Source organism: Myripristis murdjan, chromosome 16 (genome assembly GCF_902150065.1).
Source record: "Myripristis murdjan chromosome 16, fMyrMur1.1, whole genome shotgun sequence".
Classification (NCBI taxonomy): Eukaryota; Metazoa; Chordata; class Actinopteri; order Holocentriformes; family Holocentridae; genus Myripristis; species Myripristis murdjan.
In genome coordinates this window covers 19,660,724-19,684,709 of record NC_043995.1, presented here as the reverse complement: position 1 = coordinate 19,684,709, position 23,986 = coordinate 19,660,724, and the positions used below count along the sequence as shown (strand labels likewise).

The following is a 23,986-nucleotide window of genomic DNA, read 5'->3' as shown; positions in this document are numbered from 1 at the left end:
TGCAGTGCAACACACGTAGAAACACCCTCAGACTAAATATTGATTATCTATATGCAGCACACCAGCAAGTATTTATTTTCCTTGTTCTGCCATTGTACGGTGTGTGTGTGTGCGTGTGTGTGTGTGTGTGTGTGCACCGGAGTCACTGTGTATCCTATCATTTGAACTGAGGGGTCAAACACTGGTTGTACTTCATTAATGATTTCAGTGAGCGTGCCTGTGTGTGTTTGTGTGTATGCATGTGCGCGTACTGTACATGTGTGTGTTTGTGTATGCCTGAGTGAGTTTGAGAGGGAGCGTGCAGATCCAGCCTCGTCATGGTGACTGTTGCCAAGGCGACAACATCAAAGACCAGCCAAGCTTAATTAGGATCCCCAGTGAGGGAGAACAAGCAGGAGGAAGAGGGAAGGGGAGAGAGAGAGAGAGAGAGAGAGAGAGAGAGAAACAGAGAGTAAGAGAGAGGTGTGTGTGTGTGAAACAGAGTGAAGAGGTAAAGCAAAGAAAAACAGAGAGGGGTTGTCTGCAGAGGCTTGCTTGCCCAGGAATATGTGTGTGTGTGTGTGTGTGTGTGTGTGTGTGTGTGTGTGTGTTTGAGACGCAGAGAGGGGCTTTGACATATGAACGCTCATTCACACTTACAGAACATTGCTATTTGTCTACAATCCAGTCACCATTCACTCTACATTTCTTCTAGTGTGTGTGTGTGACAGTGCTACTCCATCAGCCCGCTCTTTCTCTCTCTCTCTGTCTTCCTCTCTCCCTCTCGCTCTTCATCTCCCTCCTTTTCACACATCCTTCACTCCCCTCTCTCTCTCTGAATGACATTTCTGCAAATCAAAACAGAGGTGATCCAGTTTCTTGCCACTGGAGGAAATGACCGTCTCTCCTTCCCCTCCCTAACCGATCCTTCCTCATCCCTCAATCCCCCCCGCCCTCCGCTCTCCTCTCCTGTCCTGTCGTCCCTCGCTCTCCTGCTGTCGGTCTTTTCCTGGCTAAATCGCCATGAGGAAGGGCTAAATAATTAAATTCCATTAGGAAAGTAATCTGTCAATGGGAGTGAGCGAGTGCCACTGCCCCACCATGAACGGGGGTGGAGGGGCGGAGGGGGGGGGCAGTGGGAAAAGGAGGAAAGGTAGGCACATATAGGGACACTAGGAGTGAGAGGGTATAGGGTGTGTGTGTGTAGAAGAGGGAGCCCAAACACAAACTGCCATCTCAGTTTAGAAGGGGAACAGGGAGGGAGGCTAGGGAACAGCACAGCTAAATAAATTGGGACATAAAGAACAAGCCCATAGGGGACAAAGGATAAGATTATGGAAATATTGCTTCTTTTGTTATTTATTTAACTTTATGGCAGCTGCAAGGCAATTCGGTGCCTCAGCTGACGACTGTCTGAACTAGCCATGTTGCAGCAAGGGAAAGAAATCGTGGCATCGCAGGCAAAGGCATAGGAAGGAGAACAGGACTTGACAGGGACAGAATCAGGGGTGAGAGAGCAAAATGAGAGAGTGGAAGCCACAACAGGCCGGTGGGAGGCAAAGGAGGGAGACAACAGGGGGAGAAATGTGCGAAAACAAAAGTGCCAAAGATAGGTTGTCTGTTCGCAGGTGAAGGTGTGAACTGTGAGAGGGCACACTCCAGCTCCAGCCATTCCCCCTTTTACTGCCATGCCCCCTCCATGTGCACCCTGCCTGAAGGGTTTGCCACCCCTCCATCTCTCCCCTTTTGACCGTTTATCCATCCATCCATCCCTCCACTCCTTCCAACCTCCGGGGCCATCGTACCTCAGTAATCGTGTTAACTCCCTGACTGCAGATGTCTCCCCCTCGCAGAGCCAGACGCAGCACTGGCATAGACTCCGCGAGCTCAGAGTCATACATGCAGAGTCAGTTTCATATGTGCACGTACATGCTTGCAAAGACACACACATTCACATGATTGTGTCAAATGCAATGCACAGTCTGCACAGAGCTAAGCAAAGGCAAAATAAAGCCTCAAGTCTCCATTTCTCCTAGGAGGGAGGGAGCCTAAAACCTCAGGTTGGGAAAGAGGCAACACAACCCACTGCTGGTGATGGTGACAAACTGAGCACAAAACACATGAGAGCACACACACTCGTACGTTTGCACACATACTTACACCTCTGGGGAAACATCTTGGTCCTACAGCGTGGAAATCCCTTGAACAGACAGAAAATAACTGGGGCGAGCCGAACACGCACACGCGCACATGCACAGACACGCACGCACACACACACACACACACACACACACACACACACATGCACATACCCAGACGCACATGAACATGCAGGAGAGCGGATGACACGGTTTCCTTGACTGCAATTTCAGCTCTCAGGGAACACCCCTATGGCTGTTTCTGCACAGCTGACAGAAGCACAGAGAAAAAGCAGGAGGGAGAGAGATGTGGAAGTGAAGAAGTAGTGCTGGAAAGTGTGAGAGATAAGTGGAAGGGGGTGGAGGGGAGGGGAGGGGGGGTCACACTGTCAAAGTGTGTGCATGGCGTTTGCCACTACAGTGTCAAAAAAAAAAAAAAAAAGATGCTACTCGGAGGAGGCAAAAGACAGGATTCCACTAGCGGAGTTGTCACTGAGAGTGCAGGAATATCTGGCAAACCCCGACACCATTTTTCAGCACAATACTAAAAGACAAGACTCTGCTGCTGGAAACTAATAGACCATCTGAGACACAAATGACATCTGACAATCAGTGTTTCTTGGAAATAAGTGGGCGAAATGTTGCTTTCATGTCTGAAGCCTGGGGAGGACTCCATGGCTTCCTTCTCTCTCATTTAGTCCTCCATTATAGTTCCCAGTGCGGATGTGCATCCTCCATCTGCACAACATGACATCATGAACCGACTGTCCAAGCATTACAGTCTCAGTGCTGCGTGCCGTGTGAGCGGGCTAACCACAAGACAGCCATTGTTCACTTTATTTTCCTAATGCCATCTGCCTGCTTTTATATAGCTCTGAGTGCCAAGCCCCTGTCTTCCTGATCAATGGACTGCTCCTGAAATCCCCCAAAAGAAACTGTATTGCCCAAGGAAGCGTACAATTCACTAATGCTCAAAGTGCACTAATGGACTGCAGAAATATCCCTTTCTCACTCTCTCTCAGACCTTCTATTTGATTTATTTACAACAATGTAATTTTGCCTTTCAAGTCTGCATTTCTTGTGCAATTATAAGCCAGAATGAACCCTTTCATTGAGGAGTATTTAAACTTGAGTAGTATTTCCTGTTACCGGCTATTGTGCTGCCTGTGTGTAATGTTTGTGTGTTTGTGTGTGTGTGTGTGTGGGCCCTCGACCTCTTCACACACACACACACACACTCACACACACACCTTAAAACAGATGTCACATGAAGCATATGAAACTTAAGGAACAAGCTTCCTACATTCCATGCAGATTTTCTGAGTTATTAAGCAGCAGTTTAAGTCTGGTCTCAGCCCGATGAAACATTCATTTTCATTTGCACTTCTATTTTCTCATTAAGCACATGACCATTTGGCTTTTGTGATTCATGGGATAGGAACAGCTGTCTTTTGGGCAGTTTTCCTTGATTCATCAAAGGCTGGACCAATGATATTTCAGTGCTTGGTGTTCATCACTTCTGACCATTCACACTGAAGTGGGCACACGTTAACTCAGACTGATGGCATCCGGTCCACAGATCACTTAGTCCATCAGCACTCGATGGCACTGGCTCCTCGGCGTAAATTCAAACAGTCACACGGTTAATGACCAAATACAAGTGAGACAAAAACAAGGTGGTGGGCAGCAATCCCAGCTGAATGCATCCAAAAAAAAAATCTGCACTTTGCAAAAACACAGCTGCAAGGTGAGTTAAGAAAATCGTTCATAAAGCAGCAGACAAAAATCAAGGATAAGCACGACACTAAAACGTAAAAGCAGTCTGAGAAAAGCAAGACACATAAGAGAACACATAGAAGGGAGGTCAATGACAATTAAGAGGAGATCATTACATAACAGTAAGTCTATAGAGGTGAGTTTTAAGAGGTGGTTTAAAAAGGCAATAGTGATTTACCCAGGCTCAGCACCTCAGGCGCACTGTTTCAAAAGTCCAGGAGCCCTGATGGCAAAGGGCCAATCACGTACTATTCTCAGTCTATTCCCCTCTTATTCAATTAGCGGGCCAGACCCAGGAAAAGGAGCTGCACCGAATGAAGAGTTCTCCATTTATAAATGGTATAATTATTTATTCCAGACCAGTTTCACCTGAGCTGGCATAGCTGTTTCACCTTGGCTGAGCCATCGGGGTTCTGGGACGGCCACGCCTTGTCCAGTCCTGCGCTTATATGCAAATGATTTAACGCTTAAGGGCTGCAAATACCTCACCGGATACAGCAGTGATTACCAACTTATGAATTTAAGAAGCACATTATTTTTTGTCAAGGTTTAAAAGATTGCCACACACAGAGAGAGAGAGGGAGAGAGAGAGAAAGAGAGAGAGAGAGAGAGAGAGAGAGAGAGAGAGAGAGAGAGAGAGAGAGAGAGAGGTTATTTTAGTTTTATCATTATTATTTGTTATTTTATTTGATTATTTGATTGTTTTTGTTATTTACGGGATACATGACACAGATCACAGAGCCACTACTGCTATCAAAATGAGGACTTAGAGCACAGACATACAATGTACAAAAACAGTTAAACAGTTAAAACATGTACATCTTTAAGGCAGTCCTAACTGGTTTCATTTACAATTTTAATAGTTAGATACTATCCATGTATTAATCACATTAATCACAAAAGAAAAACAGTTTATAAAAGTTTATAACTGTGATAAATCTGGACCTTTGTTATCTGGGAAATTTGTGTGACAGAATTTTAATTCGGTTCCCCTCACCTCACCTTGCTCGGGACTTCAGGCTGCAATACTCCTTGCATGGCAAATACAGTTTCCACCTATGCTTCAAAAGAGATCAGTAAATGTTTTAAATGAATTCTATAACTGCTGGTTAACCAACGCAAAGATGGTAAAACTTGGATGGTACAATGTCCTTTTTTGATTCAGCTCGAGATGAAAGAAGGACTTTTGAGATTAGTTTGCTTTAGGAAAGATGCGAGAACAACTGTGAGAACATGAGTTATTCTGAATTAGGGTGAGACAGCCAAATATGTGCAAAATTGTCAAACTTTTGTTAAGATGTCGTCCTATACGAGCTGTCCCCATAAAAAATATTGGAACATGAGGGATCAGGGTGAAAATCAAACATCCATATTTCCTCTCCACCAAATATCTCATTGTAAGGGGATTTAGAAAGTCTGGCAAAAGGGTAATTTTGTTCTGTGTTAATTTGAGAACTCAGTAAAAAATCTTAAACTAAATACTGAAAATGTGAAGCATATTTTTTTTTTTTTGATTTGCCTTCAGCCCTTCATCTTTTGGAAAAACCTAAACCAGTATTTTACATTTTTTTTAAGGTAAAAAATCATATGAAAGAAGCACAAAAGGTGGCCTTGTGGTTCAGTTGACTAAACATCACATGAATGCAATGCTCTGGGTTCAAATCAAACCTTTGTCACACATCAATCCCCTCTTTCTTCCATCTTGAGTTAAAACAAAAAACTTTAAGACCCAAACAAAGAAAAACACACAGTTCACTCCTGTGCCACCAACACTAAGCTGGACAGTGACAATCTCGCCATATATTCCATGTTTGCATTTGTTCTGTGAGTATACAGAGCCAAATCCTCTCTTTTATTATGTTATTCCCTTGCACTACAGCAAGAAATTGAAAAGGCAATAAATACTTCAACTGCAGTGAATACAAGGGAAAAAAAAAACTGCCATCTGTGATGATTACCAATGAGTTAAAGCGTGGCCTGGATTGACTGTTTCTCCTTGTTTCATGCTGCGAGCTCTTGGTTTGTGTTCCCCGATAGATCAGAGGAGACAGTGGAGATGAGGAGAGAGGAGGTGGAGAGGAACATCTAGAAAAGAGGAGTAGGGGAAAATACTGAGAGAGGAACGAGGCAGAGAAACTCAGTTAAAAGGGGTCAGAAAGAGTATGCAGAAAGTGGGGGAATGTGAGAACGGGACGGGAAGAGAAAGGGTAAAAAAAGAAACGGGAGGGTTTTTAGACGGAGAGAAGTACAGCGAGGTTTTTAGGCGGAACAGGAGAAGGATGAATGACTGAGAAGTCGACATATGGAGGAACAAGGACGGAGAGGTATACGGAGGAAAGAATGTGGAACTCCAACAAAATTGAATTGAGCTTCATTGGAGGAGAGGAGAGGAGAGAGACGTGTCTAATCTGATAACAACAGAGAGTCAGAGGAGAGAGAGAGAGAGAGAGAGAGAGAGAGAGAGAGAGAGAGAGAGAGAGAGATGGGGTGACGGTGGTAAACAAAAAGTGTCGAGAGATAAAAGACCTGAGGAGAGAGAGAAATAGGGGAGCAGTGAGGGAGACAAAGTGAATGAGAGAGAGAGAGAGAGAGAGAGAGAGAGAGAGAGAGAGAGAGAAGGGGGGGGTATAAATGCCAGCCACCCATGATAACATCACTCTGATCTCCTGCAACTCTGCCTCTCCAACTCACTGTGTGCATGTACTGTGTGTGTGTGTGTGTGTGTGTGTGTGTGTGTGTGTGTGTGTGTGTGTGTGTGTGCGTGTATGTTTGTGTGTGTGTGTGTGTGTGTGTGCCTGTAATATCCTGTTACATGCTGGGCAAAATGCTCCAGCAGAGTGTGTCATAATCTGAGAATGAGATCTTTATTGAACAATGCCTTTCATTTTACACGGCATCATATCTCAGAATGTGTGTAAATGTGCATGTGTGTGTATGAGTGTGTGTGTGTGTGTGGTGTATGTGTGTGTGTGTTTGTGTGTGAATACGCACATCCACAGATAAATAAAGTGACAAAGCGGCACACTTCATAAGTAGGTAAACAGGCTGACAGGCAGGTATTGTCCCTTATTACAAAGTGCATGTGATGACACATATGAAAACATGTGCATTGACTCCAGTGCACACACATACTTCTGCATGTACACGTGTGCACACACACACACACACACACACACACACAACTAAAAAAAATGAGTGCATATGTATGCACTCCATGCTTGAGAGCGGTCCTCTTGTATTTGGTAACATTTTCCAGCTCGGAGCTGCTGCAAGGTTAAAATGCTTATAAAATGACACCATCTTTGCCAGGAAAGAGTTATTAGAGAAAGTGATTTGGGGATAAATCCTAATATCGCCATCGCCTCCCCCCACCCTTCCACAATTCCCCACCCATACCCTCACGCCACCCTCCCCAAACTCCTAACTTCATTTAATCAAAAGGAATTATTTCCAAAAGAGATTAACAGAACACCATTTTATCTCTCTCTCCCTCTCTCTCTCTCTCTCTCTCTCTCCCCCTCTCTCTCAGTCTGCCTTACAGTAGCTCCTATCTCTCTCTCTCTCTTTAGTTCTCCTGTCGGTATTAGCGTGCCTGTCACGTGCAGCAGCCACAGTGTGTGTGGGTGGATGACTGACTCCGTATGTGAATGTGAGTGTGACATCAAACTTGCGAGCAGAAACAAGGCCTCCTTTATCAATGAGTGTTTCACTGTCACACACACACACACACATATATAGACACACGCGCAGAAACGTGAGTGAGCATACACCGGCTCGCTCCCATCGCTACGAATCTCAATACACAGCGGCTGCCTATTACAGAATGATTACCAGTCTATGAGCCTGTGTGTATGACAGCGAATAAGCAATGGCCATCTAGTTATCGATCCAGAGACGGAAAGCCTGAGCCTCAGAGAAGAATGCATCAGAATCCCCATCAAAGTCCCACTGGAACTTTAATAGACATTTCCAATAACAACCGAGCTATGACGTCATGAAAAAAAAAAAAAAAAGTCACCAACATTAAACTAATATGTGGTTAGATTGATGGGTGTGACTCCATGGTTTAGCTGGTGGGAGTAATAGCTAGTGTGGGGGCGCACATTGGGCCTGATTCCCGCAAGGCTCCCATAAATAGTCAATGTGCATCGACTGAAAATGGCTTCAGATGAAAGCCCCGGCTAAATGACCATGGTGCCATTATATTAGTGTAATGACAAACAGCAAAACAGATATCATGAAGCATGAAGGCATTTCTGATTGATTGTTTCAGCCTCGCAAGAAAGGCGTTGGGGCCATGTGTGTGTGTGTGTGTATAATCCCTTCAGCATTTTCTGAATGACAGGATAGTTAATGGCTAAGTGTGTATTTAACATTCTGTGTGTACCCACTCGATGCAAAGCCAGCCTGACTCCCTCCTAAGTCCCTCTCATGCTATTAATTGGCCGGAGTCGACACACACCTGGGTCCCCTGGTCTGTGTCAGGAGCTTGCCAGACAGCAGCACCATGCATATGCCACAGACAAGAGCTCAAATAGACATTTTTTTTTAGAAATTTTGCATATGTTTTAGGAAAATTTGATTAAAATCCAGTTTTACAAACCCGTGTCCAACCTGAACCCACAACGCTCAATACCGCACCCGACCTGTTACCCACAATTATCTCTAAATCAGATATGGACCCAACCGTTTAGCACAAGATCTGATCTGTACTTGGTCAGACACATCACTCCAGATCATGTTCAACAGGGCTTTTTTTTTTGTTTAACTTCAGTTTCGCTAAACAGTGAAGCCTCTAACATCATGCTCACGTCTGTAATCACACTGAATGTCTCCCGTACGTCTGTCTTGGATGTGTTTTCAACAAACTGATTTTCAGCACTTCATCCATGTTGATCAATATGTGGCTTTGATCGCTGTCAGACCTTGTCAATCAAACCAGTGACTTCCCCTTGTTTTTCTTTTTCTTTTCTTTTCTTTTCTTTTTTTTTTTTTTTTTTTTGCTTTTTTTGCCCTGGCTGGGTGTTATTCAAGGACTCAAGGTAGCATCATATTAAAAATCATGGGCAAATCAACTGGGACGTTGTACAGTGGAATTTATAAAAAGACAGCAATGCTGAACGCTATTTTTGTTTCTATTTCACTTTTTGTTTCTTATTTTTATTTCACCTGCAACTCCCCGCATATAATTAATTTCTACCTGTGCCCATACTCGTGCATAAAGAAAATCACCTGTTTCATACACTTTTTGCAGGTTACCTGTCAGGTACACGTGGATATCCGGCCCCGTGCAGGACTCTAAAGTGCGCTGAGCAAAACTGATGAGGGTTGATTGTGACATTCCTTTAAACTGAGCTGACAAACCAGTGAGCCGGTCTACCGATGAGTGCTATGACTCAACCATCAAATTACCTGCTTTTTCCACAATTTTTTTGTGGGTTGAGTCTAATAGGTCTCTCTATACGTGTCGTCCCCCACTCTCTCTTTCTCTCTCTTTCTACCCACATCTTTATTGTCTCTTTGTCTTTAAAAATCACAAAAAAACAAAATGTCAAAAGCTAATCTCAAAAACACATGTACCTCCTGGATGCTACTGACATTACAGCATTTGTCGAGCAGCACTGTGTGTTTGTTGACGCTCTTGTGCGATCCAAGGTTATTATCGTTAATGAAAACTAATGAAATGATGAAAATTAGGAGTGAAAAATATTTTTATTAAGTAAAATAAAAATAAAAAGAAGTTTGACCAAAAAACAGTAACTAACTGAAAATGTACTGTCTTTACAATAGTAACTGAAATGAATGAAATTTACAGCCAAAATATTTTTTAGTTTTCATCTTTGTGAATTTATAACACTTTTTTTTTTTTTAATGGATTATTTGAGATTTCCTGTGTGTGTGTACATGTGTGTGTGTGTGCCTCTGTTTGCATACTCACAACTGTGTGTGTGTTTGTGTAAGTGTACGCGCCTCTCTGTGTGCTTGTGTATTACCTGAACTTCCCGTGCATGGTAGGCTATGATGAGGCCCAGCAGAATGACTGTGGACAGGCTGATCAGACACTTCAGGGCCAGAGAATACATGGAGCTCTGAGGAGGAAGAGAGAAGACACACACACACACACACACACAGACACAGACACACAGAAACCATTAGTAACATGCAATACAAATGTAATCGCCAAACACAGGCGTATTTCAGTCCTATTCCTGATTTAACCACGATGACTATTTTAGTGTTTGAGGTACAGCGAAGCAAAACAGCCGTGAAAGTAGCGCACTTTTAGACATCACTCCCTGTTAAACAGGTCTTCTGACTCGAGTCAGAGCTTCCCTTAGTCCGCGTTCTGTCATAGGCCCTGTCTAACTTGGAGCAGCTCCCAGATATCAGACCAAGCAATCTGTCCCGCCTCTGCTAGCATGGCATGTGGTACTCCCTCAGCATAGAAAATAACAGCGATTCTCTGTCATAAAACTAACATTTACAAAACAGACTTGCAAGTCTCTGTGCATAAGTGGAATGGAAGTAACACGCTCGTCAATATCACTCCGCAATCCAGCTTTAAAGCCTCTGCCTGTCTGGTTTCATTGGGCTTATAATCAATGCACTGGGGAACTCCCAATCAATACAACTCTTGGCACCTCAGTGGCTTCTTTAACCTCTCACTTCACACACTTTTAGCACAGCAGAACGTACTGGGGCTGCCACATACATGTAGACACGCTCATACAGGTACACTCACTCATACAGACGCAGACAGAGATGGACACTTACTAGACACACACACACACACACACACACACACACACACACACCTGCATACACAGTTCAGCTGATATGTATTCATAACGATATGGGGGAGACACAGAGGAGACATGACATAAGAAATGAATACATACAGCATCGCAGTTATATTATCCTCTCTCTCTCGCTCTCTGTGTGTATGTGTGTGTGTGTGCTGCATGCATAAGAATGAGTATGAATAATGCGGAGCTATGAGAGGGTTTGAGGACAGAACACATTAGTCCCCTCGTTTAGGTATTTGTGCGTGCGTGCATGTGTGTGTGTGTGTGTGTGTGTGTGCACTAATTTACATTAAAAAGCAAAAATACAAATGTGAAGACAAATAAAGGTCCACAACCAATATATTAGGATACATTAGGATTACATAGATACATACATATATATATATATATATATATATATATATATATATATCGTTTTCCAATGCATTTTTTTTTTTTTTTTTTTTATTGATTTTCAGTGTTATTTTTTGGGTTTCCATTGTTGTATTTTAGGTGTTTTCATGTTTTGTTTCCAAAGCTTTTCTACCATGCCAAAATTTAATTTCAAAAGTGACTCCTTTTTTTTGGTGTGAAAATTTAACGACGCTGCACATCTGTACAAAAAATAACAGTTATTGATTACCTGGGTCCCTACCAAAATGTAGCACCGGGGATTAAAACTGTCTTTCCACTGTTTGGGTCAGACAGGTTCTGGCATTTGATTGGATTATTCAATTTGTGGGAAAGGCCCTTTGTGGTGCCATAATTACATTGTGCTAGAGAAAAAAAATAGATTAAAAAGATGAATACAGCATCTCAAAAAGCTAAGCACCATACATTTTTAAAAACTTTAATTCAGAGAAAGGCTGCCTTTGGGATTTTGCCAACAAGCTTAAAACACAGCCTCTCCCATGCTCTCCCTGCATGTGCAGAGAAAGGAGTATTGTTGTGGTATTGTCTCCCCCTGTAGCCGAGAGACGTTGAAGTAATGGCCCTGCAGCTCAGGTGCAGCCGAGAGGATGATAGCCTGAATAGACAACGTTTGCTTTTGTCCAGGAGCCTTGAATCTCGGCTGCTAAACGACGGGTGGAGGCAGATGTACATTCTGAGGCTTGCAGGAACAGAGTGGTTTTATATCACCACGGACGACGTCTATGTTACATAAATGGCAAATGCATATTTTAATGTTACTCTGCTGTGATGTGAAAAACACAAAGTGATGTTTCTGAGGCAAAAAATTAGGTCAAATTTGCCTCTAGTTTTTCATAAGCGTCAAAAATTGGTCAAATTCAATATATGAGACTACGAGATAACAATTGACCTGATATCCAGGCTTCTCTATAAGCTTACTAACTGGATTTAGGCTTAGCAGGACACAATGTACTCCTGATATGTCTTCCAATTACAGCCGTTAATACATAATAATGGATAATACATTTAATAATACTGATAATACAGACTGTATTATCAGTGTTGCCACTCTCGTCTCTGCAAAGCCGTGTCATGCTGCGCTGTGTTTATAAGTTTCTTGCACCCACATGCATGAAGCTCCACTTTTTTAGTAATGTCATCACCTCGCTTGCTGTGATTGGTCAAGGACAACATCGCACGAGGAATGGACCATTCCTGATTGGTGGGAATCTGCCCAATGAACAATTTTACACTGATTGTAAATGGCTATACTATTCTATTATATTATACCTATAATACCTATAATATTATACCTATTCTAAATCTTGAACACATCTGAATTCAAAAACTTGTTTAAAAGCTCAAAGTTTAGTAGACGTGTCTTAGACAATGCCTTCTGACATATATGACAAAAAGCATAAAGTATTACTTTGAACACATGAACTTCTCTGGGGTATATGTCAAGTCAAGTCAAGTCAAGCCACTTTTATTTATATACACATAAAGGAGGAGGACCCAACATCAGGAGTTCACCCGAAGTGCTTTACAATCATGGCAGATGAATTAAAAATACAAATGTACATAATTAAAAGAGTAATACTTAAAAACCAAGGCTAAAATGGAAAACACTTTAAAAAAAAAAAAAAAAAAGGTTGAATCAAAAGAAACTAAGAGGAACAAAATAAAACCATCAACATACTTTTATATATGTTTGATATTATTATTATTATTATTATTATTATTATTTTTTTTTTTGAACTTTTCCCAATTCACGATTTTGGCTAGAACATTATGTTATATGTACGTTATATATTTACGTTAACATATGTAGTAACAATCTCAGTTTTACAATTCAGCTGTTTTTGCATCAATTTAAAAACACAACTTTGAATTAATAGCTAATCGATTTATCGCTCAGCCCTAGTTCATACATTACTTATACATTACTTTATTTATTGCTTGGTCTAATACAGGGCTGTATATAGACCAGAAGAACCTGAGCTATATGTGAACTAAAGCAAAGAACATTAAAACGATAAAACCATTTGTTTTCTTGGATAGGTGATTGATTATTATTAAGTATATACATAGATAGATAGATAGATAGATAGATAGATAGATAGATATACTTTATTGATCACAACCAGGGAAATTCTGGTGTTCCTGCAGCAACAGTAGAAACATATAATAACATTAACATATAAGTTAAATATAATAGAATAAAAGCTAAATATATACAATAAAGACTATAAAGGCTAAAAACTAAAAATACAATAACGGCTAACCTAAGAAAAAGAGATATGAGATGTGAAATATACATATGGTAATGAATATGAGATATACAGATGGAATTGGCATTGGCATTTTGGAAGGCTGGGACTAGGCTGGAAATTGGTAGCTTCATATTTCCTTCAAAAACTATATTAACTGATACTTGGTGTACATTTGCATTCACAAAGCCACAAATCACCTTCAAACAAAGAGAGTAGATTGATGTGTTTTTCCAAGCCCTAGAAACAGCGCCAGTCAATGGCTTCGGTTTGAAAAAGCCACATAAGTCAAAATTATTTATTTGTGTACGTGAGCTCAGGGATTATGTTTTGAAATGCAGAATTTAAGACTTCATCCATCATGTAAATATCATATAAAAAAAAATGTAACCAGCCCACCTTCAGATGTCCTTCAACAGCGTGCTATTTAGGGTTAATCACTACACATTCTTATATCTGAGTTTGGGTTTAGCCATACAGTCTAATACTCAGCCTGTCCTTCTTGAGGTGATTACACAGACTCTTTTTTTTTTTTTTTTTTGATCACAGCTACATTACATTTTAGCTTCATGAATATATATTGCAAGTCAGCCTCCTTGAAAACTGAGTGTGTTAGTGTGTTATTGTGTCTATTTAGGTCTGTGTAGACACTTCACGGCCTTAATGGCATTAATTTGTCTCCACACATGCGCTCAGACACACACACACACACACACACACACACACACACACACACACGCACACACAGTCTAGTTTGTTAATCCTCACTGACACCCCCCTCAGTCGAGTATTCCTTTTTCCTATAATTATCACAATCTGGGGGGATTGGCTATGAGACTGGATGCCCTTTCCAGCATTTATGTAACATAAGCACACACACGCACACACAGAGGAAGAGTGCATTGAGCTAGTATTGGCCATTTGTTGCTCGTATTAGTGTGGTTATGGGCCACTTCACAGCATTCGCAAAATAACATCTAGGTTTGGCTCGCCGCTGCTTTCCCCCCCAAAGCTGTTGTTGCCTTTTGGTCTTTATTTCTGTATCCTTTCCGTCTCTGTTTCTGTCTCTGTCTGTGTCTGTCTCTCCCCTCTGCTAACATCTCATTTCGACTCACTGAGCCAAACAAGGTGCAAAAAGGAAGAAGCTGACATTGTTGTGGTAATAGGACAAAAAAAAAAAATGCAGACTTGGATTCACGCTTCTATCAGCAGTGCAGCACAATTGTGGTGTATCCCCTCAAACACAACGTCACACTGGTGAGCTTGAATTTGATTTGCCTGGATTCAATAGGGACTTCACCTCGCATCTCCCTCCTCCCTCCTGCCTCACCTCTTTATCTCTCTCTGTCTCTCTCTCTCTCTCTGTCTCTGTCTTTACGTCCACCCATCCATCTACTGGTCACTTCTTCAGCTCACACAGTCAAGAAATATTTTGTTGCTGTCTGTTTCCACTTCAGTGACTCTGCCTGTTTATGTTAGTGGACATGAGAGGGAGAAAAGAAAGAAAGAAAGAAAGAAAGAAAGAAAGAAAGGAAGAAAAATATATATGTATGTATATGTGTGTGTGTGTGTGTGTGTGTGTGTGTGTGTGTGTGTGTGTGAGAGAGAGAGAGAGAGAGAGAGTCCTGATTGAAGGAAAGAAGCTCAAAAAGCTCATTATCTCTGCATGCTGTCCACCCAGCCATTGATCAATATGCACTAATCACACAGTCACATAGACAAAAGGAAACGCACACACATACACACACAAGCACACGTGCACGCGCACACCCATGCACGCACGCACGCACGCACACACACACACACACACACACACACACACACACACACACAGACAAAGACACACACACACACACACACACACACACACAGACAAAGACACACATACACACACACACACACACACACACATACACACACAAGCACACGTGCACGCGCACGCACGCACACATACACGCACACACACACACACACACACACACACACACACACACACACACACACACACACACACACACACACATACATACACACACACACACACACACACACACACACAGACAAAGACACACATACACACATACACACACACACACACAGGAAACTAGATAGGGCAGATGCAGACACAAGAACAAATACACATCATACCACATTACACTCATAGTGGTAAGTCCTTTACTACATGTGTTGTTAATGAATGCGTGTGTGTGTGTGTGTGTGTGTGTGTGTTGTAATGAGTTGGCCCTGGGGGTCTCTCCCTGTCAGAGTGACGCTTTCTCGCAATCAGTCTCCAGGGAAACAGGCAGTAGACAGAAGAACGATGTCACCTTACCAGAAAACACACACACAGACACACACACATATACCTCAATACACACACACACACACACAAACACGCACGACTGCACAAGAGCACACACCATTATGGTCATATACACTCAATTAAATCCAGACAAAGGGAGACATAAGCACACACACACACACACACACACACACACACACACACACACACACTAGCAGGTGTATCCATGGGTGACATGACGGAGCACATAAAGATAAACAGAAAAAGCTATACAATCCATATGTGCATACACAGAGGAACCGACATACACTCTGTGACGTGAATGTTTACACTACCAGGTGGCTGATGCAAGTCTCCTAACACACCCATGTGTGCCCACACCTGCCCACATGACACACACACACACACCATCACACAGAGAGAGAGAGAGAGAGAGAGAGAGAGAGAGAGAGAGAGAGAGAGGTAACATGACCATGTTAGACAGAATGAAATGTATTTGTACCATATGTTATTATCAAGGCCTGTGGGACCCACTATCTCTTAGAAGACTGTGATCTAGAAGATGAAGGGAGAGTGGAAGAGTGGAGCGCAGGAAAAGAGATGAGGAGGAGGAGGAGGGGGAGAGTGGAAGAAGAGAGGAGAGGAAGTGAATGTTGGGGGGGGGGGGGGGTCGTAGAGCAAAGCAGAAGTGCTGAGATGGCTGATGGCTCCTTTAGAGAATATGGTGGCAGTAGGTGGGTTTAATTCCCTGATGATCCTTGTGCGCTGTCTGAATACCAGCATGCAGCCACTGTAAGTGGCCGTGCAGAGAAAGGTCTGGAAAGGTCTCCTACTAAATGTCTGTGAGAAATGTCATCACAGTGGATAGTGGAGAGGGGGGTGGAGGGGGATATGGAGGTAGTGCGGTGACTGTGTGGGGACTCGGGGAGATGTTGTAAGCCAGCTGAGATGGCAATGACCCCCTTGGGGAAACGGAGACGTATTTAAGACTCACCAGGGAAGGAACATAAACACTTCAGCTGCGTGAGATGAGGAAAGAAGTGAAGGGAGGGAGGAAAGGGAAGAGAGGGAGCGAGTGATAACCACCTGGTAAGTTGTGAAACCTGGATGGTGTAATCAACACGGACCCCCGGTGAGAAACAGCAAATGGGTACATGCTCACACATGATACCTCATCTCTCCTCTCTCTCTCTTCCTCTCTCTCTCTCTCTCTCTCTCCCTCTCTCTCTCTTTCCCTCTCTCTGTCATTTCTATGTTAAAGTGTCAAGCATGTCTATTGACAGTGTGACAGGTGAAGTCGACAACAGCTGTGCGCTCCCTCAGAATAACTGTGTTCCATCACAGGCCCAAAAGGTGGCGTGAAACACGGGCCCTGAGGGGCCACGCTGGCCTTTGGTGAAATGATCTAGTGATCTGGAAGTGACAGGCCACATGCTAAGGTCCCAGGTGTCTTAGGGTCTCAGTTATTCTCATACAGAAACACGTGTTTGACAAGGACTCTCCTTAACCGGCCACCACATAAAATCAATAATAGAAGCTCATAAAGTGTTTTTGGGTGGGAACCGTTGTAGCTGCTGTTAACATCTGAGATGTCAAGGTCCCGGGGTCACACAGTGACGTTAGGCTGAAGGAGCTGAGCATGCAAAGAGGCAGCAGAAACTTCAGTGATACAAATATAGTATGATATGGTGCTGAACCTCTAAAAACAGGTCTTGGACTCAAGATGAATTATGGTAGCAATTTGAGAGCCATGGTTTGTGCCTTAGTTTTGGACCTCATTTTTCTTGGATAGCTTTTGTGTGAGCTTGCATCTCTGTCTAGGACCAAATTAAATTATTTCAGATTCATTATTTATTTCATAATCTGCTATTCTCTTTGCACAATCTAGGCAGACTCAGCAAATTTTATTGGACATCCCCAAGAATTTAGAGCCACTGTCTTTAGTGCTGCATAGCATTATCATAACATTCAAAGTTTTATATGGCTTTATCTGCACCAAGTCAACTTTTATTGGTCTGAAAAGTGGCCTTGATCATGGACTCATTCTTGTTTTGAATTTGGTTTTTATTGTAACTCTCAATACCAGCTGCAATAGAATAGAAAATCTCACCTGTGTATAGAGCTGGCAAGTAGGGTTCCAAAAGTATGTGATAATTATGTCCACCAGGTGGCAGCCTGAGGGGGATCATGTGTTTGGTGCAGTGTTTGTGTCTATGTGTGGCCAATCTTCTACCAATCAGAGAACTGCTACCATGGTGATCGGTGTGCCTGACAGTCCATACGGAGAAATTTTTCATTTGTCATTGCTAGCATGATTTTAGATATTTGGTGTTTGGTGTTTTTTTTTTTTTTTTAGGTATAAGGAGAGGACTATCAGCAGGGCTGAGGGTTAGGGATGAGTGTGTTTTTCTCTCTTAAAATACAATATGTACACAGTCTCGTACCTTACCCTTTTTCACATTTTTCAATTTTTTTTTTTTTTTTCAGAATCAATATAAATAACTTCATGATCCACCTCGTAGAGGACTGGGAACCATTCAAGCCGTAACATTCTTGAAATAGGCTACTGATTTTTTTTTTAAGTCTGTGAGAGAAACAAAAGGGAAATTTCCCTGTGGACCCTACCCGCCCAAAACGTGGGCACTGAAGTTCCAGCTCAGTTGCGTTAAAGCTACACCACATGCCCTGACATGGTTTGAAACGTGTTTCTGAACATGAATATACATATGCTTACTCACTGTACATACAGCTGCTTGCACAGTCATGAATACAATGTCCTTTTCTGCCAACCTCTCTGTCCCCTTAAAGCCCCTCAAGCCCTATTCAGTTCCATTCTTATTCTTCATTTCTATTTTTGGAAACAAGATACAGCAGCTGGACCTGCTGAAACAAGTGCAGCAACATTTGGTACACACAGACACACACACAGACACACACACACACGTGCGCGCGCACACAGTATACAATGACATTTAGTCTATGGCCATTGGTCAGAGACAGAAAGTGCTCAGAAACTGTGAACAGGACATAGATAATGAGCGTGCAAATGACACCAGGAGAAAGAGGAGATATATATGTATATTCAATAATGAAAAATGATGCGGACCTATTCAGTTTCCCAACTAGCTCTCACACCACCTCTCAAAGACAGCTGTCAATACATGGCACACAATACAGCGCTTCAGAGGAGGAGCATCCATTTTCAGTGTGTGTGTCAGTATACTGTATGTGTGCGGTGGAGAGTGATTATCAATAATCAATAGATGAAATCATTCAAGGCAACCCCCCCACCCCATAAAGCACTGCGTGGACCTCTTCATTTCGCCTTGTTCCTCCACTCATCCCTGTTTCCATCTCTCTTTCATCCTTGTAATCTCCATTTTTCACAACAACCAGCGGGCTTCTTTCTACCTCAATTATCTAAGTGAGGGCTTGAACTGTCTGATGGGACTCCACTATCCGTTGGAGTCAAACCAAATCTGTAATCATAATAATGATAATAAAAAATATCTTACTACTCAGTCTCTACTACTGCTATTTAAAAATTATTTTTTATAAGCCATTGATGATGTAAATTTAACTCTCTGGCTTATCACTAATTCTGAAAAAAAAAAAAAATGTATTGTCCTAAAAGGAAACAAAAACTGTAAATCATGCAAAGCTATTTTACATGCCATGGTTATCGAATCTAGCTTAACTTTGACTTCCTTTTCTTCAGTAAAGCACCATAAAGACAAAGGAAATAAGCAGTACAAACAGTGAAAAATGGTGAAACAACACTGTTGATAAGACACTCAAGGAAGAATCTCTCTTGTAGTTGGAATACACCTGTTCAATGATGGAGATGCAAATAGATAAGTAGTTGCTTAATTATGTAGCAGAACTACTCCCCACCACTGATGAGTTCATTTTGTTTTTATGTTGTATTGATATTACATAGCTAAATTCATGCTTCTTCTTCTTCTTCTTTTTTTTTTTTTTTTAATTTGCAAAACATTACTACCAAATCAGTGACTATGGCTAAGTAACATTAGCCTGGCTGACGAGGACTGCATAGGACAGTCTGGACAAAATCCATTCATCTGGAAGTGGTATTGTTGCTTTGGATGTGCATCGCCCCTCAGTTTGTTACGCCGTATGATTGTGGTTTGTGTTACCCAGTCAGCAACCAATGCCACCTTCAGTTTGGGAGAGCACAGTCCCATCATCATCTGGATAATAGACAAAGACCACCAAAATGATACAAAGCTTCCCATTCCATCGCTGTGCCAAAAGAGCAGGGAAATCCATGAGGGTGCAAAATTACTGCTTCAAACTAGGCCCAAATCCAACGCTGACAGCTTTCACTCAGCATGGATGTGTTTATTTGTTGATGTGGTTGGTGTTGAACAAGTTTTAAGCTGCAATGAAAGTGCCGGAATTAGATAGCTTAGCACTGCGGCAGTTGACACTGAAGTTAATGTCTCTGAACATGTCTGTCCTAGTTTGGCAGCAAATATTTAAAAATAGATTAAGTCAATAACACGTGTAACAGATCCATTCTGTGGTCTTTCTAGAATCACTAGTTTAAGGACAAAATGATTGGCAAACAGAAACCGAAACCCTATTTGTTTTTTAAGTGAAGGAACCGGATGTTCCCTGGAAGCTCTGACCACTTGGTGATTTATAGGCTGACAATATCAAAAGAGCCTTTTAAGATTCTAGAGATGGTCTCGAAAGTCTGGTGTTAGCCAAGCTAATGTACCATCCGTTAATTAACTAACAGTTGATGTAAAAAAAAACCCCGAACAAACTGTTTCTTGACAACCTTGACGTTGGCTTCTCATCATTTGCTCCTATACGCCGATTGTGGATTTTGCAATGGTGGATATACATCTTCACACTTGTCTTCCTCAAGTTCAATAGATTAGCACATACTGGTACTTGTCCTATTCTACCTGCTCCTCCGTGAGACTTTGGGTCTGCTGGTGCGCCACTCATTCTGTAGTGGGACAGGCAGGAAAACCCATTTTAATAGAATGCTATCTGTCAGCCGACGGCAACAAACACATTACTGGCAGCACACTGGACAGCTGAGTAAACAAATGATCACTATATGTACTCACTGTTTTTGCCGAGCCTACACACGACCAGTATGTCCCCTGGCATGTGAGGTTTTTAAATGGAGTTTAAATCACCAGTGAAAACCGGCAATGGAGCGGACCCATTGTTTCAACAACATCAAAGCACTACTTGAAGTGTTTTTTAACTATCGAAAATACTGTGGTGAATTGCTTACATGTGACATGTCGTAATGTTGTATGCCCAAATAAACGGATTACAGATAAAACTGCCAATCCACACCCTTCCCACCCGCAGCAACGCTTCACATATGTCTCCAAAAACAGTGTCTAGATCCAATGAATGGCCTCTCTGGTCTGCCAAACCTCAGTAAATTTGTTTAAAAAAAAAACACTCAACTGTGACATCAGGCGAAAATACTGACTATTCAGTCCCAGCAGTTTCCCAGAGCTTTAAGAACCTAAATCAGGCTTTTCATTATCGCCTCTTTTTTTTCTCTCCTTTTACAGCCTTTCATTTCTCTCCCAGCCACTTCTCTCTTCCGATCACACTCCCCCAGTTTGACGCCCACTGGAAGAGCAGAGGAGCAGAGGGAGAGAAAGGGTGAGGGGAAAAAAGAAAGAAAGAAAGAAAGAAAGAAAGAAAGAAAGAAAAAGAAAGAAAGAAGGGAGGAGAGAAAGAAAAAATAGACAGATGTGGAATTAAAATAGAAAGAGACAGACAAAGAGAGAGAGCATAAAAAGTGCAGACAGTCTACTTTGGGGAAACAGAAGAGGGCAAATGAAATCAAGAAAGGAAAAAAGAGAAAAAGAAAGACAAAGAGAAATCTAGGAGAAGGAGAAAATCAAACCATGAATTTTCAGGACAAACAGAAAAAAAAGACACAGCATCCCTGAGACAGCAATCCTCAGACAGAAGGAAGACAAATGCAAAGGAAAAAACGACCAAAGTCACTGGAAGAAAACAGAACGGAAAGATATTTCTACCAGTGACAGCACGGACAAGGAACCAGCATCAACTAGAGACCACAGTCTACAGAAAGATTGTCAGAAAGACACACCCAACTGGCTGCCCTATTCTAATAGGCTACCTGGATATCTGTGCACTCTTCCGGTCTGTCCCCATATGATCAGTGATCCATGTATGACAAGCTGGGTAAGTGGAACTAATGTTTCCACCTTATTAGACAAAGTAAACCAACCCTCTATATGTCATTGCTTCCACACCAAAAGAAAGGATGGAAAGAGAGAAAAAGTAGTATAACATCAGGAAGGTGAGTACAACATGCTCCAAGATTCCCTCGATCCTTGGACCACAGCATATACACACAAACACACACACACACACACACACACAACCAAAATAAACAGACTATAGTGGCCAGGGGCCGATTCAGCTTATTACACTCCCCATTACACAGACAAATGAGATCCTGGCCTCCTACTGATAATCTGCCCCCCATGTCCTCTGTATCATTGCATTACATCACCCACAAGCAGCCAAGCCTAGCCATTACAGTACACAATCTTCTTACAGCTTAGGCATGGTGCTGGTTAGACTGAGCGGGGCATAGCAATCAGGAATTTAGTTAGGAAGAGACAGAAGTTAGCCCCAGCCCAGCGGCCATCATATAGCCTGTAACTTGTTCATAACAACCCAAGACAGCTGAAGAGATTCCAGCTAAAACACAACTTACATAACCGTCTGGTACCCGAAACATGTGAGACGACCTGGACCAACAGCTATGAAACTCAGGAACTGTGCTTCTTGGACACTTTGGTGTCATGTAGGCTAAGTGCCACAGGTCCCTCCCCCCTCCTCACCTTGTTGTACACGCCCCAGGACAGCTCCGTCTCAATCACCATGACAACGATGCCAAACATTCCGAAGATGAGGGCGTAGTCACTCAGCCTCTTCCTCTTCTCGAACAGCGCTCTGCGATGGCCCAGTTTATAACCAATGTTTTGGTTCTTCCGTTTGGATGCTTTGGAGGTGCTGCCCCTGGCTCCGGTGCCTGCTGCCCCCACACCTCCCTGCCTGCTGCCAACGCCCCCAGCTCCAACGCCCCCTGACCCGCTCAGCGCTCGCCTGCTCTCTACCAACGCGTGGTTCTGGTGGTAAATGGACATCTGGTTGGATGAGGAGTCGGTGATGTCATAACCCCTGGCGTACGGTGAGTCTTCTTTGGATGAAATCACAATCTCTGGAGGGTTCTGGACTGGGGGTTGATTGGTAGAAGACTGGGCCGCAGAAGAGGGAGGAGGGGCTTCTCGCTCCCGATCTCGCCCCCCAGTGGCTGTTGCTCCAGCGACAGCTGAAACACCACCCTCTTTGGTTTCGCTGCTGCTGTCTGATTCGATGAGGTTTCTGCGCGAGGCGCTGAGGCGGCTCAGGGGCTTCATGACTCCCCCGGTGTACTTACAGGAACTCATGGCAATCTCTGTGAAGGGGTTACTGTCCCTGCGATGAACCAGAGGGCTGGCCTGTCTGTGTTTGCAGCCTCTATCTCTCTCCCTCTCCCTCTCCCTCTCCCTATCCCTATCCCTGTCCCTGTCTCTGTCCCTGTCCCGCTCTCTCTCCCTCTCTCGCTCCATGGAGGGCGAGTGGGAGGAGTAGAAGAGGGCGTTGTAGACTGGGGAGTTGTCTCCACTCAGGCTGTGCTGAGAGCCCAGGCAGGAGGAGAGCGGGGTGCTGGTGGGGTGCAGGGCGTTGGGGATGGGAGGTGGCAGAGGTTGCGCTCCGGAGGAGGACAGGGGTAGCTTGGGTAGCGATGCTGGAAGCAGGCTGGGTGTGGCAGGGGATGGGGACGGGGTGCTGCCATTCAGACGGTCGAGGCTGGATCCTCCCATGTGGTTGGAGTGGTTTGATCCTGGATAGTTGCCAGTAATGGAGGGATGGGGCATACTTCCTAGGGGAAGAGGGAAGCGCTGGTCCTCGTCCTCGCTCCCTCCCAGAAGAGCCAGGCTCAGAGAGGGGGGAGGCTCCATGGTCAGGGCTGCGATGGAAACGCACCTGTCTTCACATCAACACAAAAACACAAAGAAAAGAGAGGACCTATGAAGACATGCCACACGATACAAAATCAAAGGGCAGATAGCAAGAAACAGTCTAGTGACCATGAGGTATAGTAACCAAGACGGAGCTAGAAAGGTAGATCGCAGGTGGGGAGGGAGAGTGCTGTGATGGATAATGGTAAGTTAAAAGGAATGAGGAGGAAGAAAGAACTGCAAAAACAGAGGAAGACAAACACATTTGGTAATGAGG

The 23,986-nt window shown here is 43.1% G+C and overlaps 1 protein-coding gene across 2 annotated transcripts in view; it reads right to left on the bottom strand.

Annotated features, from left to right (window-relative positions):
• Positions 1–23,709, bottom strand: part of kcnn3 (potassium intermediate/small conductance calcium-activated channel, subfamily N, member 3) — a 50,736-nt gene extending 27,027 nt beyond the window's left edge. Inside the window, exons 1-4 of one of the 2 annotated variants that reach the window (XM_030073448.1) lie at positions 23,294–23,709; positions 23,035–23,230; positions 22,546–22,995; positions 9,887–9,982 (exon numbers count right to left, since the gene is read on the bottom strand). In XM_030073448.1, coding sequence (XP_029929308.1) covers positions 9,887–9,982; positions 22,546–22,995; positions 23,035–23,230; positions 23,294–23,709 — 1,158 coding nt within the window. Of the gene's footprint in view, positions 1–9,886; positions 9,983–22,545 lie in introns of both variants that reach the window. The other variant, XM_030073447.1, reaches the window with a different exon arrangement.
• Positions 23,710–23,986: the final 277 nt, after the last annotated feature.